The 18,255-nt window shown below is 52.8% G+C and overlaps 1 protein-coding gene across 3 annotated transcripts in view; it reads right to left on the bottom strand.

Annotated features, from left to right (window-relative positions):
- Nucleotides 1-2,812: 2,812 nt before the first annotated feature.
- The window catches only part of PIK3R6 (phosphoinositide-3-kinase regulatory subunit 6), a 37,883-nt gene continuing 22,440 nt past the window's right edge, over nt 2,813-18,255 (bottom strand). For 2 of the 3 annotated variants that reach the window (XM_082326428.1, XM_082326429.1), the window contains exons 7-20: nt 18,013-18,082; nt 17,411-17,594; nt 16,474-16,621; nt 15,174-15,260; nt 14,261-14,717; nt 13,480-13,579; nt 12,582-12,704; nt 11,956-12,066; nt 10,284-10,374; nt 9,498-9,568; nt 9,161-9,251; nt 8,608-8,678; nt 7,395-7,507; nt 2,813-5,758 (exon numbers count right to left, since the gene is read on the bottom strand). In XM_082326428.1, the coding sequence (XP_082182554.1) occupies nt 5,602-5,758; nt 7,395-7,507; nt 8,608-8,678; nt 9,161-9,251; nt 9,498-9,568; nt 10,284-10,374; nt 11,956-12,066; nt 12,582-12,704; nt 13,480-13,579; nt 14,261-14,717; nt 15,174-15,260; nt 16,474-16,621; nt 17,411-17,594; nt 18,013-18,082 (1,874 nt within the window). In that variant the 3' untranslated portion in view covers nt 2,813-5,601. Of the gene's footprint in view, nt 5,759-7,394; nt 7,508-8,607; nt 8,679-9,160; nt 9,252-9,497; nt 9,569-10,283; nt 10,375-11,955; nt 12,067-12,581; nt 12,705-13,479; nt 13,580-14,260; nt 14,718-15,173; nt 15,261-16,473; nt 16,622-17,410; nt 17,595-18,012; nt 18,083-18,255 lie in introns of those variants that run through there. The other variant, XR_014229705.1, reaches the window with a different exon arrangement.

Genomic DNA, 18,255 nt, shown 5'->3' with positions numbered 1-18,255 from the left:
CTCCATCGCTCCCCATCGCCATCAGGGCTGGCCTGGATCCCCCGCCCGCTCACAGGTAACCGGCCCACCTGGGCAGCCGTATCCACTCCCCTCTTATCACAGGCAACAGCAATCTAACCCCATAACTCCCTTGTAGAAGTCAGCCAGTCTGGCTCCCAGGGCTGTTAGGGCTTATTTCTATGAAGATTAGAAAACAAATTTACATCCTAATCCCACAGCAAGCACCGATCCCTTTTCGCATCACTCCTGGCTTTCAGCTTATCCAGAGTGTTCCCAAGCGAATTTCACTCCCTGACAGTATAAGCTGCTTTAGGGCAGCTGCCCCAGCATTGCAGCTCCGTCCCCGGGCCCCCACAGCTCTCTGCTCACAGCTCCTCTCGGTGCTAACGCCTTCGCTCTGCTCCTCTCCTTTCAAGCGCTGTGAAGCTCGGGAAGGGCTGGCTGCCAAGCACGCACACTGTGCGCCTCCGTAAGGGAAGAGTTACGCAGGTGCCGGTGGTCTCCAGCAGTTCCCGCAGATGTGGTGATGCCTCTGCTGTGGCAGAGCGGGCAAGATGCAAGGAAACACACGAAAATAGGCTCATGAGTCACTGAATTCAGCAGCTCAGTGCAGTCAGATCTCCTAAATCATCATTCATGATGGGGAATACACTTCTTTCAGCACGGACTCCTCGTTTTTGTTCCCATGCGTTGAGTAATGTGTTCATAGTCCTGCTTTACTACAGTGCTTTGTAGCCGGCTGTTCTGCGTGCCGTGCCGTGTGTTCATGCAAATGGTGTTCACAGGAGCCGTCGTGGCACTGACATCCCATGGAGTTGTTTCCAGCCCTTGGGGTCACCCAGAAAACACACACCAACAGCGTAGCGCAGCACAGAAACCAGCAGAGCCGCAATTTTAATGAACCCAAAGCAAGACATGGGGAGATCTCATTCTCTTTTCTTCGAAACACCTTTAAGAGGGGCTTTTCCCCTATTCTGCATTTATCCCAGCAGTGTTTGAAGGCTGCTCTTGTCTGTCCTCGGAGTGCCATGGGGCAACGGCAGGCAGAACCGCCTGGACGCTGGGTGCCTGTGGAGGGCTCAGCGAGTTCAGCCAAGAAAAGGAAGGAGCTGCCTGAGCTGCTGAAATCACCCCAGTGGGATATGAAATATGGATGGGGCTGTGAACGCTGCTGTTAGAGCTGATTTATTCCCGGCGCCTTGCAGCGGTGCTGCTGGGGAGGTCGTATGACGAAGGCACATTGATCCGCTGTTAATGGTAGCCATGCAGCGTTGTCCTCCCCCTCGACCAGGCAATGGGTTTTCACACAGAGCTGGTGGAAAATGAATTTTCTTTCCGTATGTAAAAGTGATCTATAGATTCTTATTGCTGGGTTCCTTCTGCCTCTGAAGGTTTTAATTTTGGAGCAGAATGCTCCTTAGAAAAGAGGTGATTTTTATTCTTTTTTCACGAAGTGTTTAATAATTTACAGCCAGTGGGTGTTTTCAGGTTGTCCTAGGTGGTATTTCGGGAGCGGTGATGGAAGGAGGAGGTTGTTCAGAATGCAGAGCTCAGAGGCAACTGGCTGGGGATCGCCTTAACTACCTGCAAGTGCCAAAGTGCTGCTCGCCGCCGGGGCCGCTCCGGGTTTGTGCAGGCGGAGGAGGCGGCGGTGACTCATGCTGGGAGCCAGACCTGGCGTGACGCAGCCGGGACCGTGGGGTGACCGAGGAAGCCACCGTGCCGGGACGCACGCGGACTCTGGCCAAGCCAGCTTGGCATCAGCCACCGTCCGCTGGAGAGCTGCGTGTGTCTCTGCTCAGCATCAAGCTGGGCACGCAGAAAGAGCTGGGCGCATTTTGGTGTAACAAAGAGAAGCGTGATATAATGGCTTAAATAAACGCATTCAGGAGGGACTTTGAAAGGCTGGGAGTCTCTCCAGCGAGCTGGAGGGAGGTGGGCGATCGTGCCAGGTCAAACCCCTCACACAGCTGTGCCAGGAGGGTTTGTGCCTGCAAGCCCTGCCTCCCGGCTCGGTTATGTACGAATGCACCCTGCACTCAAGGTTCCCTGTGCTCTCCCAGTCTCCAGGCAATCGTGTCCACCCTTGAGGTCCACCGCCACGTTCCTCCAGGCATTTCACCCAGACGCTGTGCAGAAGATGGAGCTGCTTTGAAGCCGGCAGTTCCTGAGTACAGGGTATACCTGAACACTGTCCCTGTACTATGGATGCTCTGTCATCTGTATTAGCTGCCTGTGATTTCAAGGGGTAAGCAAAAGAACCTATGAAATTCTCTTCCTCACAGCTGTGCTAATTTATTAACACGAGTTCATGAACTGTTTCTGCTGTATCAATGAGGAGCTCCTGCGGTCAGTAGGACCAGCGGGCTCTAGAGGATGCTTGGAGACAGCCAGCATTTGACGCCTTTCCCAGCCCAAGCCTACGTGTGCTGGGCCAGGCGCTGCTCCCGCTAAAGGAATGGGATGCTCTGAAGTGACAGGCTTTGAGGGGAACAGGCTGCAGGGACAGAGGGGAATAGAGGGGCAGCAGGCATGGGGGTTACAGACTCCTGCTTCCAAATTTCTGCAATTCAGCCATTTCTGCCCATCCTTTCACCAAAGAGCTCTTTGGCCATGAAGTCTCTCTCTGTGTAACATAGTGTGTAGCCCCAAGGTGGAGAGGAAAAGACATCAGCCGTAGAGGGCCAAACGACACTGATGTATTTCTGTTCCTACCAGCTTATTCCCCACCTACCCCAGCCACACACAAACATAAAAAACCCAAAACTGACAGTTTCTGTTGGTTTTATTCTAATTGTTTTTTAATTGGCATTAAAAGGATTGCACCTTCTGATACAGATCATCTGTGAAACCTATACAAATAACTTATAATCCATCTACATAATTTACAACTGTACAGAGTAAACTCTGGACACAACAGACCACGCTCCAACCCAGCGCACGGTCTCTTGGCTTTGTAAGCATCTGGCTTGCATGCCAGGGTACGCAAACCCCCCAGTGAAGCCCCAAGGATGCAGAGGTGTGAAGAGCTGCGGGGTCACCCCTTAAACCCCCTGTTACCCCATGCAGCAGCTCCCAGAGGAAAACAGCTGGTGCAAGCAGGCGTTCCCTGACTTGTTTCTGAGCCTCCTGTCTAACTTCAGCTTCCTTCAGGGCCAAAACGCTTGCTGCCCAAGTCTGGCATTGGTGGGCATCAAAAATCTTTTATTTGCGAGTAAATGGAGGTGAAAAACAGTACTGAAGAACCAAATGCTGTTGCTGAGATCCTGCAGCTTTTTGACTCCTATGAGGGGCTATTAAGGCTCGGGGACTGTGCTTGGCTCAGCCGGGAGCGAGGGGCTACATCTGCCAGCATTTCAAGGTAGCTTCCTTAGGAAATGGTCATGTTGCTGTTGCCCAGCATGATCTTTCAACTGTTGGTGCTGGTTAGGGATTAAATATTTCTTGGGACCTGGAGGCTTTTTACACTGCTGAATAATTCATCACCTGCTGACAGCTCTAGAGCTGCTGTGCTCCCAGTACCAGTAGTGTATTGCAGCGGTTGGTTTGTGGACATTCAAGGTGAGAGTGAATAAACCTTTAGCTTGGGTACAGGAAACAAAAATGCCTGCTGTGCCAGGTGACAATGCAGGACAGGAGCAGCAATACGGCAGCCCTGTGCTTGTTGGCAAAGAGAGGGGCCAGGGAAGTCTGAGGGCTGAACCCCTAAAGCCTTGTGCCCATGGCAAGAAATACAAGGAAGATTTCTGTGGGGCCTAACCAGCCAAGACACCCCACAAGCTCAGAGCAGTTCTGCAGAAGAGAAAATCCTCCCCAGTACCCCAGACTGGGATACCTGGAGGTGAGCCTGGAGACTCCTTGTTCCAGGTGTGGGTGGTGAAACAGAAGTGACTTTCCAGAGGTGCAGCTCCCCAGGGCTGGGCAGACTTGGCACGGACAGGACAGAGGGGTGGGTTTGTCCCCAGCCATCGGGGCTCACACAGGGGTTTGCCAGTGCCGCTCCAGCTGGGTCAGCATCACCCTGTAGCACAGAGCTGGCTCCAGGGACTCCCCATCAGTGACAGCCAGAGGTGACTGGGAGTAGCTCCTATGCACATATACAAAGCTAAGGGACACTTTTTTGGGCTGCTGATCCAAGCAAGCACCTCTGAGTGAAGTCAACCCAGGTAATAAGTTGTCTGGGAGCCGAGAGAATAAAAAAATGATAGTGTCATGGAAGGAATGCCCCCAAATCCTCTCCAACGTGAATTTAGGGAAGACTCCCTGGAGACACCCCAGAAACCACAGATCACATTCAGAAAGTCAATAAATACACACCGTGTTTGTTTCATTATTTCAGTCAGCCACAAACTGAAAGAAGACAGGGTCCTCCTACACGATCATCCTTAACACCGGGTTAGTCTGAGCCTGGGTGGAAGCAAGACCTGTGCTGTCGCTGCTCAGCCTGGCCCATCTGCAAACCAGAGGAGGGTTTCTACACTGTGGAAGCAGTAAAGCAAAGGAACGGAGAAGTCTTGCAGGCATCCTGCCCATCCATCATTCCCAGGAGCACTACTCCACTCTTCTACACCTCTTACCCGCGCAGCAGACACAGCCCAAATGAGAACTGCAAGGCCGACTGGGATGCAGAGGTAGTGCTGGCTGACCTCAGGGAGGAGGTCTGCTGCTGCTAGGGTTGTAGGTGGCTGTTCCCGGGATGCACAACTGGAGGAACACAACCGGTGCTCGCGAGGCTCCAGACCAGATGCGGAGAGGTCGCATAGCGAAGCCATAGTGAAATCCCAGGTAGACTCAGAGGTACAGCTCAGATGTCAAAGAGCTGTTGTGCAGCCTCTGTTGTCTGCTCAAAGGTTTCTTCTTCAAGCAGATCTATACCATTCACAGCCAAGCATATCCCACAGCACTGCCTAGGCAGCCTGAGCTGTTCTTGCCCTGTTCACCACTGCCAAATATTGCACTGGATTTCCCATGTCCCTCTTTCACACCATTCGTCGTTACTTTGTGTGGCCCCTTTGAAACAAGAGCACGTTTTCCACTGACTTCCATAGAAGCTGCATTAAACACACATGCTCTCCCAGTTGTGGTCAGGCTTACAGTGAGGTTTCCGAAATCAGTCAGGGGAATAATTGCTGGTTTGCCCAAATACATCACCCTGTGCCAGAATGAAGAGTTTTCTGTGCAGAACCCAGCACAACAGGCCCTGATCCCCTGCTGAGCTGTGAGACATCACCATAATAAATAGTACTGATAGCAACTGCTCTGTGATCCACAAGCACAGCAAGCACCATCACCTCAGCTCTATTTTCCCCAGTCTTCCTGAAATGAAGAAGCTCAGAGGTTTTCCCTGACTTGTGCAAAAGGTTAAAACTCCTTTTTTCAGTGACGGTCTGCCCTTGGCAGGGGGGTGTTAGCTGTGGTCATCACTGTCATTCAGCAGGGCCCGGCTGTCCTCCCCGAGCCCTATCCACCTCTGCTGTTGCAGCTTTTCACACCATTACCGTTGTAAAATCACTGTTGATGGCTTTTAGTGTGTTTTCTTTTTCCATCTCCTCTGTGATGACCCAATGTCACATCTCTCACACCAGCTTTTTCTTGTTTTCTTCATTGGATGATGCCTGCAAATGTGTTGATAGGCAACAGCAAAGACTTGGGCATGTATTTCACAAGCCCCACATCTTCTGTTTCATGCAGGCTGAATTTCATTGTCCTTGTCTTTTGCAAGCAGTAGCTGGGCTCTAGGCAAGGAGACACTTCCACGCTGCAAGAGCACAAGAACATATTTACTGAATGTGCAAACCTGCCCTTGACAGCCAGAGTCTGATCTCGGACTAAACATCAGGTCTCTCCACTGGCTGCCAAGGGAGGGCTGTCGTACTGAGATGTACAGCTGCTTTCATGCTGTTTCAACTGACGTGTATTAGGGATTGACCACAAAACCAGTGTCCTTAGCCTGGCTCAGTTAGATTCTCAGAAATTCACATTTTACCTATGTTCCACATGGCTCGTGGGCCATGAACCACAGACCCTGTATGTTGACTTCCAACACACCATATGCCACTACAACGACTACAGGCACATTGATCCCTGCTGTTTTCACAGGGCTGAACTCTCTTGCCCGCACCATCGTATGGTTGAGATACCCTGGTGAGGAATGCAGTCAGTGCAGAGAGCATCAGCTCCATGGTATAATTAAGGAGATCATAGAATCATAGCATACCTCAAGTTGGAAGGGACTCATAAGGATCATCAAGTCTAACTCCCTGCTCCTCGCAGGACTGCCTAAAACTAAACCATATGACTGAGAGTGTTGTCCTGACACTCCTTGAACTCTGACAGGCTTGGTGCCATGACCACTTCGCTGGGGAGCCTGTTCCAGTGACTGACCACCCTCAGTGAAGAACCTTTTCCTAATGGCCAATCCGAACTTCCCCTGACGCAGCTTCATTCCATTGCCTCGTGTCCTGTCGCTGGTCACCAGAGAGAGATCAGCACCTTCCCCTCCGCTGCCCCCCTTGAGGAAGGTGTGGACTGCGATCAGGCACCCCTCAGTGATGAGGTCACCCCTCAGCCTCCTCTTCTCCAAGCTGAACAAACCAAGTGACCTCAGCCGCTCCTCTTGCCCTCAAGACCTTTCACCACCTTGGTCGCCCTCCTCTGGACACACTCTCATAGTTTGATTCCCTTCTTATAGTGAGGTGCCCAAAACTGCACACAGGACTCGAGGTGGGGCCGCACCAGGGCAGTGTAGAGTGGGACGATGGCCTTCCTTGACCGGCTAGCGGTGCTGTGCTTGATGCACCCCAGGCCACGGTTGGCCCTTTTTGCTGCCAGGGCACACTATTGACTCATATTCAACTTGCCATCAACCCAAACCCCCAGATCTCTTTCCGCAGAGCTGCTCTCATCCCCCAATTTGTACGTATAACCAGGATTACCTCATCCCAGGTGAAGAATCCAGCACTTGCTATTCTTAAATTTCATACAGTTGGTGATTTCCCAGCTCTCTAGCCTATCCAGATCTCTCTTGAAGGCTTCTCTACCCTCGAGGGAGTCCACAGCTCCTCCTAGTTTAGTATCATTGATCTCAGTGTCTAAAATCTCGCTTTGTCCCTGGAGGTACCTATGCTTCTACTGTCTTAATGACAACACCTTATTTAATATGGAAGAACCATTTTGTTTTTCATAGCTTCACCTGAAACACAAAGGTAGGAGAGCACCACTCTGCCCTGCTTTCCCTGGAGAAGCAATGTATTTGCCCATGGGTCTTTTGTCCTGTATGAAAATCAGGACTAGAACTCCCTGGGAAACAGCTCTGCCACCTTGGGAGCCCTTCCAGGGAGGGATGCAAGGTCACCAGAGAGATGCTCAGAGCCCGCCCTGTGGGGCATTCTCACCTGATCACGTTTCTGTAGGTTCTTCTGCTGTCCTTGTCCAGACACACCGTGAAGGGCCTCTGCTCTGTGCTCCTGATTTTGATATTGCGTGTTTTCAGCCTGTTTGCCACAGCCTGGATTGAGAGAGGAGGAGCCCAGTGAGTGCCTCAGTTCCCTTCCCTGGGCTGCGTGGTGACGGGTGGTGTGCGCATACTGGGTATGAAAGGAACAAACGATGACATTTCTCTTTATTTTTTAACCTTGGATGTGACACAAGGTGACTTTTTTAAGGAGGGAAGTGTCTCTCTCGTCCTTTTTCTGTAATCACAACCTAATCAAATATTGCAAGGGCAAACTTTCCAAGCTGGCAATGCTTGCACAGGTTGCCGGGTTTGGGATGTCTGATGCAGGGTACGGCCTGTTCTCCAGGGTGGTAGTTTATCTTGGTGGCCAGCATGGGCTTCAGTACCTTAGTGTTTCCAAAAACCAGGTGAAAATAAGCAAAAGTGTGCTGGCTAGCTAAAAATACCAGCTGAGAGACTGGAGGCTCCAGGGCAACCCCAAATGACCGAGGCACAATAATACTTAATGCCACCCAAACTGCAGTGACACACTCCCATGGGGCAGCATGTCCTCTGGGGTCTACTTGAACTCTCATGTAAAAAAGAAAGGACAGGAGCCCAAGTTTGCAGTCCTGTCTCTTGCATATCCATCTTTCTGAGTCGGTAATTAGATTCTTTGAAGTTCCTGCTTCTTGTTTATGCTTTGTTAAAATATTTCTCCAATGGCCTCTATTCTTGTGAGCTCTGTGGAGTTTAACACATGAGGACTGGGGAGGGCACTGCCGCTGGAGGTGTGGAGCTAATGGAGTTGATATTGCAAAACTACAGACCCTCTCCTGTACCCAAGTGGAGCCACAATGACGAGGGCTAAGCTGTATTTCTCCACTTCATCCCTGGGGTTGCAGAATCACCCCAGCAGCAGCTCAGTCCTTCAAGGTTTCCTGAGACAGGATTCAATGTGGCATTGAGAAGCAGGGGTGGCATTTGGGGCTTTGGCTCAAGAATCTAGACTTTTCCATAGAAAGTAATTGCAAATCACTCTCTGAGCAGGGTGACCCCAAAGCCTTCTCCTCCCCTGCAGAGGAGAAAGGTTTCCCCTTTCACCGTTGTTGTAAGGGATTTCCATGCATTGGCCGACCCCTCCAGGGTCATGAGCATCCACATCTACTTACTGAGAATGTTCGTCCCGACAGATTGTTGATCCTGACAATTTCGGTGATATGCACATTCAGACACACCAGATCTGCAACAGAAGGAGCATGTTAGACTTGGACCATGGCGTGATCTCAGCTCAGCTTTGAGTGGGGCTGGTGCCAGATCCCACACTCAGGTGCGCTGCCAGAGGTGTGTGGGATGCATAGGACAGCAGAAAAGGAGGACTCTAGCAAGCTCCATGGGCTAAAGGTTTCGTGGGATCATGGTCAGGGTGGAAACCTCAGAGGCTATGCCAAGGGCAAGGTGAAAGAGGAAGGCTGCAGCAAGAGGAAGACACTTCCAAGCCTAGATTATGGTTATGCCGAACCCCACGTTACAGGGAGCCCCAGGCACGTCATTCACGAGAAAATGCACAACCACAAACCGTGGTGACACCAATATATGCACGTCACTGGTTCAACCCCCGCAGCGCAGGCACATAGCACTAAGGGCTATGGTCAGATTTACTCTACTGAGCACCACAAAACTCAGCGAACCCTCTTCACAAGGCCTCAAGCAGGAGGAACCCACCTTCAACCTCGTCGGCTGGGATGGCTTTCATCACCAGACCTGTGGAGCGCAGGGACATTGCCAGCTCCTTCACCCGGTTGCTCACCACAACCTGCAGGAAAGGCTCTGTTAATTCACCCTGGCAGAGAGGTTAGACATGGAGAGGTTTGGGGGCATTTTTTCACAAATGCAGGGTTAGCTAACAGACTTTTAAAATTCACCACGACCTCTCTGTCCTCTCCTGCAATGCAATTCCAGAAGAAAAAAGGAGGGCCAGAGCACTCCTTTTGGGAGATCTGTGCCATGCTGGGGGTCCCTGGGGACAGAGACATTTTGGGCTGCCCAGAGCCCCACTTACCTTTCTGTATGTTACTGTGAGATCTATGCCAGGGCCATCCAGGGTCATTTTCTTCTTGGTCATGCTTAACTCTGCAAGGAGGGAACCAGGTAGGATTGAGGTTTCACTCATCCCACCTGTCTGTGGTCAGCGGAGAGGGTCCTCCCATGGGATGAGCCACCCCCTCCATCACACAGCAGTCGTGAGCTGGCGCACTGGCCCCTCTCTCCTTGTCTGTGGGAGCTGGGGCTCTGTGCACTTAATGGGTCCAGTGAGATGGACTCACTCAAGGGTCTGTGCCCAACAGCAATGGCCAGCATCCATTGGATTGGACACTGGGGTGCACTGATGGAAGGGCTGGATGTGACCTGCGTAACGGTCCAGCCTTCAAGCACTCTTGTCCCATCACTGGCAACTCAAGGAAGCAGGACTTCTAATAAGGAAAATATCTGGCAAAGGGGATGGCTGTAAAGCCTGGCTTGTTTCCTCAACAAAAATATGGTGCTGGTCCAACTTCAGAGGGTCAACTTCAGGGAGCCAACCAAAGCCACGGTCTACAAAACCTGGCTGAGACCAGGAGCTGGTGACCACAAAGTCTCTCACTTAGCCTGGTGTCATGTGCCCGAGAGGGAGATGGAGACATTTAGGGAGGCATCCTGCTCATCAGGGAACAAGGGATATTGCCCCACGGCATGGCCTTGACTGCTGCAGGCTGAGGGACAGGGCGAGTGGGAGCTGGGGCCGGCAGGAGCCCTGCCCAGGATGGCAGCAGCTGCTGCAGGGCTCAGCCTGGCGGGACATACGCACCTCTGTGGGAGATGCTCTCCTGCACCTGGGTGCGCAGCTCCGTGAGGAACACGTCCTCGGCTGGCTCCTGCGCCGGGTCATTGAAGAAAATCTGAAAGAGAGGAAAATCTCTAAGAACAGCTCCTCCTCAGTCACCCTGTGATGTCACACTGGGCTTGTGACATCAAAAGGTTCTCCAGAGCACCCAGGTGTGACATCGTCAAAGGGAATCTATGACCTCATCATGGCAACCAGGGGGCCTGTGGGATGGAGAGAACTGCTTTTGCTCTGCTTTCTGAAGCCCAGGAGCATGGCAGGCCTTGCCAGGAGCACGGTGGACCTGGCCAGCAGAGCCACGGGCAGTGTCCCCTGCCACTGGGTGTCACTGCGCGCTCACGGATGGGTCTGTTCCCAGCCATCCACCCAGAGGCCACCCAGGTGAAGGGGAGCAGCTTCCCAGGCCTGACTGCAGATGCCGGCTTAGCTTCACAGCATGTAATTTCTATCTGATACACCTAAATCAACTGGTCACTTCAGAACTATTAATTATTTATTTTCTTTTCATGGGCTTGTTTTTGAGCAAAATGTGAAGATAAGGTCCCAGAGAACCCCTCCTAGCCCTACGTCCAACTCCTGTGGGAGCTGACCCTCACTTCCAGGAAAACTCTCTGCAGTCAAAGAGGAACAGTGTGGTCTTAACCAAAAAGTCAAAATAGGCTTAGTGTTTCCAGATGAAGCAACATCACACCCTGTATGACAAGAGGGTAGGTGAGGTGCCTCTATCTGAAAACCACATCTGGAGTCAGTTCCTCTTCCCCTGCTTGAGTCACCCACTCTCTCTCTTGCTTTTGATTTTTGTCTTGGAGGAGAAATGAGTGGAATAAAAATTCACCAAAAAACCAAAATCCCCAGCCCCACAAGCTGAGGACCAGACACTCCAAGTGTTTACAAGCTACATGTTATTAGTTCAAGTCCTGGTGATGTTCTACCAGTAATTACCAAAGCTCTTCCAGCTCTTTGCAAGCCACATGCCAGTTTGCTCATGTAATGGCTGCTCCTTTGCTGCAATAGGTTACCACATGGGCTACGGGTAGATTGAAAGGAGATATGTGCATCAGTGCCACCCTAAGCCTTGAAGGGGGAAAACTGCCAGAGGAGCAGGTGGGGGTTGATGTTACATGACCGAATACAGTAGTTCTTTGCTCTCGTATCAAATGCCAGGTCTCACTCTGATACCATTTCAGAGAAAAGCTGGCAGGAAATAAAGAAAATTGTGTTTCAGGAAGCCCTGCAAAGCCCCTGCAAGGTACAGGAAAGTTTTGGCAAAGCCACTCAGAAAGCCCCTGTTTGCTCACAGCATCTAAAGCAGCAGGAGGTGCCAGAGCTCCTGAGCAAACCCGAGTCCAGCGGAGCAGGAAACCTGTGGCCTTACGGGGTAATTCCAGGGTTCACTTTGCTGCCCTGTGTGATCCTGAAATAGCCTTCCCAGGATCATTGACTGGCTGAGCTGTGCTACAGGGAGTCGCTAGGTCCGGGAGCCTGGCAAGGAGGGGGTGGGCTGGGGAGCACGGAGATCCAGGCTCAGATCTGGCAAAAGCCCCCGGACCCCACTGACTTTGCACAGCTCTGCCAGCAGCAGGGCTCTGCCAGCCCTTGCAGGGCCACCTGAAGGCACAAGAGATGTGGCACCCACCTTCACAGCGTAGACCTGGAAGCAGACAGGCTGGATGCCCATGCGGACGTAGTAAGCAATCACATCAGTGATGAACAGATCAGTCACAAGATGCTTGCTTGGAGAGGAAGGCTGGGGGGGCAAATCACATTATGGATCAGCCACAGTCACTTCACAAAAACACTGCCACAAACCCTCACGCCTTCCTAGATAAATAATCAGCAATGAGCTGTTGCCCAGGGCAGCGCTGAACTGCTCTGCCATAACTAGTCAAAGCAAATGGGAGAAGCGAAGGCTTGCGCCCACCTACCAGCCTTTTGTGTAGGCTATCGATGGTGGCTCAAACTGCCAGGAAATGAGAGCCGGGGGTATTTTGGCAAATGCCTCATTTACATTTTCTTTTTTGAAATCTGCCATTTCCTGTCCCTTGGCCAAAAAAACCCATCGCAGCAAATGGGTCTTGTGGGCTGGGGCAGTGTCAGCCGCATGCACCTTCCCGGCTGCCGGGCCCCAGGGAGGGGTTTCCAGGGAGAAAGCCTCTATCTGGGTCACAGAGGAGCCCTGCAGGGCAGGAGCTCATCCTCAGGTACTGCAGACCTGTTTGGGAAATGGGCCAGGCTGGGGAGGTGGGAAGGTTCCCCTCGTACCATGGCGGCCAACTTGGGAATCATGTGGCACAGCGTGTTGATGTTGCTCTCGTACCACGGGTCGGCTCTGCCCAGGTACCCGGCCACCTCGCAGAGCTCCTCTTGGCCGGCGGCAGCGTGGTCCTGCAGGAGAAACACACAGCTCAGAGTACAATCATGGCTCAAAATACCAGGAGCCATAGAGGAGGCAGAGGTAGCCGGGGCACGAATGCCCCATGAGCAGCTCCCCCATCCCTCCGCCTTCCTTGCTTGGCCCAGAGAAGATGGCAAAACATTTCTTGCAGCACTCGTTTAGCAGGTGCTCAAGAACAAAAATTAAGTAAAGAACGAAAAGAAGAAATACTCATTTTTATAATGGCACGTTTGTCAGGACTCACAGCCAGCTCTGGGCCAGCTTAAAATATTGTGAGAAGTGCAGCTGTTTATTTATCGCTGTCTTGAGGCTGTCAGAGAGGAAGAGATTTGCCCAAGATAAACTGCAAGGTAGTGACTTGCAGAATTAAAACTGAGGCCACGACCAAGCAGGCAAAGCCCTCAGTAAGGGGCAACCGCTGCCACTGTGCATTTGGGAGGTGAGAAAAGCATCAGTCCTTTGCTACAGCTCCCTCGATCCTCCTATAGCTGGGGCACAGCAGCAAAACTGAATACCATTTCTAGGCTGTGAGTTATCACCCGTCGGGGTGGTTGGAGCAACCTGACTGTCTCTGGAGCTGATGGATTCCCAAAGCCAATCTGCAAACTGAGCCTAGCCACCCTCTCTTGGCTCCCATCCTCCCTGTTCTAGGAACTAGGCATTAACAGATGTGAATTCCTGTAACCCCCCCTGCTTTTCCTCCAAAAACGCCGTCAGCCGCTGGCAGCTGCTGGCAGCACCTGGAGCTGCCAAGCCCAGACTCACCGCAACGGCCAAGGTGTTTGGCTGCCCCGTCACAACCGGGATGTGGTAGAACTGCAGGTTCAGCCTGGGAGTCAGGAAAACTCGCCGTGTTTCTCGCTTCCTTGAAATGGAAAAATAAATAGCCATGTCACAAGGAGAAGGTGGAGGGAAACGGCTCTTGGCTGAGGCTGGGAGTGCCAGGAGACCACAGCTGCTCTGCAACAGGAGCACGTGCCCTCCTCGCATGCCTCCTTTGCGCAGTGTGACAGGATGGCAATAATGCCCCTGGGTTCCCAAACCGAGCAAGGGGAAATGATGGGAGTAAGGGGTGTCCCACAGACAGGCTCTTGGCTGGGACTGGTGGTCCCCTCTGCACCCAGCTCTGCTCCCCAGGCTGCTGCCTGCACCGTGACCCAGACCCACCCCACGCTGCTCTCCTGGCCCAGGTGAACCAGCTGGGAAGAGCCAGCTGGAAAACAGCTTTTCTTTAGGATTTTTCCCTTTTGCAAAAGAAAAAAGTCTTGCCTTGTTTATTATTCATTTAACTCATTCCATGGACAGAAGGGAAAAACTCCCTGTGTGCATCATTTGGGCCAACAGAGCCAAACGACGCCATGCAGCCAGTGAAGTCAGATGCATTTGGGTGCAAAACACCTGGGTCCCATCCTGTCCCAGGTGACACTGGAGCCCAGCCCCGTCCCCAGCCATCTTGGCTGCTTCAACAGGCTGAAGAGCAAAGCCCCCACTCTGTCCTCCCTTTCCCTGAACCCCCAGAGCCAAAGAGGCTGTGGCCACCAGTTACCTCAAAGAGTGGTAGGCTTGGGCCAGGCGCCCCAGGATCCGGTCGTCCCCCAGCAGCACGATGCGGGCAGTGTGCAGCCTCTGGAGCGGGGCTGTGGGCTCCAGAGGGGTGCCCGGTCTCCTCTGCAGCTTCGCCGGGGACTTTGCCCCGGGACCGTTGCAGCCAGCCTGCAGGAAGGCCACGCTCTCCAGTGGCGATGGCTTTTTTTTAATGCCGCCCTTCCTCTGGAGCCGGGATTGCTCTGTCTCGGCGCTGCAAGGGGCACAGAGCTCCTCGGCTGCCACGGGCAGATCTCGCTCAATGCCGCTGTCGGTGGAGAGCACGGAGAAGCGGGTCTGCTCGCAGCACTCGCAGTCTGAAATGATGTCCTGGATCTCAAAGTTGTCCAGGTCCTGGCTTAGGCAATCAGGCTCGCAGCTCTGCGACAGCGGGCGGATGAACAGCACCAATTCCTTCCCTGTGGGCAGAAGGGAGCTCAAGGAGGGAAATACAACTGAAGCCAGGCTGAGCCCTAGTCCTGCCCCAGCTCCCCTCTTCTCATGCAAACTGGAGGGCCAATATCTCCACGAGCAGGTCCAAGAGGAGTCAATCTTTCAGTCCCATTTCACATTGCACCATGAAGAAAGCTCAGTATCACTCAAATCGGGTACTCTGGGTGCATCCTGCTGCAGCCTGTCCCACAGAGCCCCCCCCCTCATCTCCCTCACCCCTCTCCCCGCCAATCCCCTGATCTGACCCCAGCACCCCACGAGAAGGAAGGCTGGTGCAGTCAGCACGAGCCTCCACAAGCTTGGCCCTTGGGCAATAGTTATGAAAGTCATGGCCCAAGAATCAGGGCTGAAGACATGTTTTTGCTCAGGCTTCCCAGCCTCAGGCACCGTCCAAACTTGCCACAGCCCCCTGGGGCACTCACAGAGCTGGTCGTCTTCTGTCCAGAGGTGAAAGCTGATGTTGGGGTTGGGCAGAGGGGTACCCTGCAGCCCTCCCAAGGGAGCATCACCTAGGGGAAACAAGGATGCTTGTAACACACGGGAGCAGACTGTTTTCCTGCACGGGTGCGTGAACCCCCACCGGTGCTGTGCTTCAGACACTGGCTGAGATAGCCTGTGCTGACCCCAAGGGCTCTCCTACCCCGGTTGCCTTCTGGCCAGACCTGAGGCTGGAATCACAGACCTCTGCTCTCACAAACTGAGCCATAAGAAGGTACCTACATCATCAGTGAAAGGGAGAAATGAAGATGGGGAAACAGGCATGGGCAAGTGAAGGACCTTGCTTTGCTGCAGACAGCAGAGAGATAGCAGAATAAGTAAAAGATTCTTTGAGCACTGGGCCTCCAAGGCACGTGGCAGGACCTGCCTTGGCAATCTCAGCTGAGATGCAAGGAAGCTCTCTGACCCCACCATCACTGGCTATTTTTAACCCATTATGGCTCTGTGAGAGGCAGGCAGACAATTCAATAGCTCACTGCCACCAAAAGGAGATGGTCCCACTCCGCTCTCTGCACCACTGACTGCTCCTCCCTGTATCTTGCAGTGGGACAGTCTCCAGCTCTTTTTGGGGAAGGGCTTGGGATGCAGGGACCTTCCACCAGGAGTAGCCAGGAAGAGGGAAGCATGATCCCCATTTCCCTGTGGTCTACCCCAGATTTGTGTGAGGAGCGGTGATGGATGGGGACATTCATTATAGTCCGTGTAGCCTTGATGGCACCAGGCTGGAACCGAGCGCTGCCAGGGATGGAAGGAGACGGCAGTACCACTGTCCACCACATCAGTGCAAGGAGGTTTCAGGGAGTGGTGCCCAGTGTCTCCCCAGTCTAGGCCATGGTAGGATGTATCTTACACCAGCAGAGCACTGGAGAGTCTGTCCAGCCTTCCCTGGTTGACACCTATGGCACCCTTTGCAAACGACAGAGGCATGTCCCTGGGCCTCAGGGCAGCTGAATTAGCAGCAGATTGCCACGGTGACAAATGCCTCAGGTGACAAATCTACCTTCCTCTGCCACTTGCAGTTTGCCATCCTGGACATCAGGTCACTGCAAGGAGCCAGGCTGCAAGGACCTGATCCCGGTGATGGATGCTGCTAAAGTGGCGGCAGACGGGAGGTGGGGATGGACAGAGGTAGGAGGGCAATGGCCAGGACACAGCAGCAAGGCAGGGGCCTGCCAGCTTGCACGGCTCCCTCAGCCCGCTGTGCATGGCTGGCCAGGAGCTTACCTGCTTGCAAGGAGCTGAGGATGGCACGGTAAATGTTTTCCAGCCTCGCTGTGTGCTGGCCGCGGTCTGCGCTCGCCTCGTTTCCTGCACACTCGACTGCTGCCACCACTTGCTGGAACCAGTGCTCGACGTCCCTCGTGGGCATATCCTGTCGTGAGGAGCAGCTGTTAACACCCGGAGGCATGAAAAGAGGAGGTGCTCCACAGGCAGGGCCGCGGGAAGGGACAGAAAGAGGACAAATGAGTCCTGCAAAAATTGTTTTGCAGCAGAGGGCACAAATGTCCTCCTGTCCCCAGGGAAGGCCGGAGGAGCAGAGATGCTGGCTGTACTGTCTGCTTAAACCTTTTTTCTGGCAGGTTTGCAGCTGATGGACACTGTGCTCCCAACTGCCATGAGCTCAGGCAGTCAGCAACAGAGCTGGCAGCTGAAATAACCCTCAGAAGATGGGGACTGCAGACACACAAAGGTGTCCTAGGAGTGGAAATCACTGAAAGGGTCTGCAAAGTTGCCTTTCTGAACCAGACATTTGTCTTGCTGTGGCCCCACAGCTCCTTGAAGGAGGTTTTGGAGAAAACTGGTTGAAACATTTCCGCTGAGCTGTTTTTGCAATGACCAGTGGCTCACGGAGGAGCCTGTGTTTCAGCTGCAGAGCCCAGCTTTGCTGTGCAAAACTGAAGACTCAGACTGAAGATTCAAAACCTCTAGGTCCTGCTGTATTCAAATATTTTATATTTGAAGAATTTTTTAGTTTGACACCTGCTCTGCTTGTAGCCCAGCCTTACAAGTAACACTAGGACTACTGGGGATGGAGACCAGCAGTGAGGAGCTGGGGGAGGCCTCTCCACTTGCCAAAAAACCTTTCCCTGCTCCACGGTGCCCAGCAAGAGCAGGATGACTGGAAAACTGTATGTGGTGCTGCAGAAGTGGTGCCGATTACCTGGAGGCTCCCCTTCAAGCTACTGACGTCGCAGCCCTCACCCAGGGCCGCTTGCATGGTGTGGACGATCACATAGCACATGCATGCCCGGGGGCTCTGGGAGACCTGAGCTGCCTCTGTGTCGGTGACCAGCGCATTGCAGATGGCTTCAGAAAGCAGCTCCGGATCGGCAAAGATGAAAATCCTAGGTGGGGCAGGAGGATGGGGAAAGAGGGAGATGAGATGAGGATTCCCTGTTACTGACATCAGGGCTGGCACGAGCAGCTCACATCTCCGTTATCCCATGCACAGAAAAAGCATTGCTGCTGATATTCCCCTTCTCTGCCCTGACTCCCTGCCCAGGGAGGCTTCCTGCCTCCCAGGACCACAGAAATAAATTGGGACACATGGGAGGAACGTGCTCCTCCCAACACAAAGCTCATTTTAGCATGGCACTGGGTGCCACCAGACTGTGTCCCCCAAGATCACGTGCTGTCATGTGGTTTATGTCCAAATTGTCCGTTCCATCTGACATTAATTCAGAGGGCAGGAAAAGGACAGATTTCACTATGACACTATAAAAGAAATAAAAGTAACAACCCATGAGAAGAGGTGGTACTCACTTTTCCTGATAAGGGTACGGGTTGCTTTTAAGACTTTGTTCGGAAATGACCATTCTTTGGTACAACATACCTAGCAAATGCAAGAAGATAAACACACAGGAGTCAGAGCATGAGAAATAACAACACAACTCACCCGAGCAGCTTGGTGCTGCTCCCAGCCGTGGAGGCTGACAGTGGGGTCTGCCAAGTCAGCGAACACCCGTTGCTGGAGAGATGATGTAAAAGAGCCAAGAATTGGGTCCA

The sequence above is a fragment of the Platalea leucorodia genome, assembly GCF_965183815.1.
Source record: "Platalea leucorodia genome assembly, chromosome: 14".
In the NCBI taxonomy this organism is placed as follows: Eukaryota; Metazoa; Chordata; class Aves; order Pelecaniformes; family Threskiornithidae; genus Platalea; species Platalea leucorodia.
Note: the sequence above shows the minus strand (reverse complement) of the source record. Positions and strands in the feature narration are given on the sequence as shown.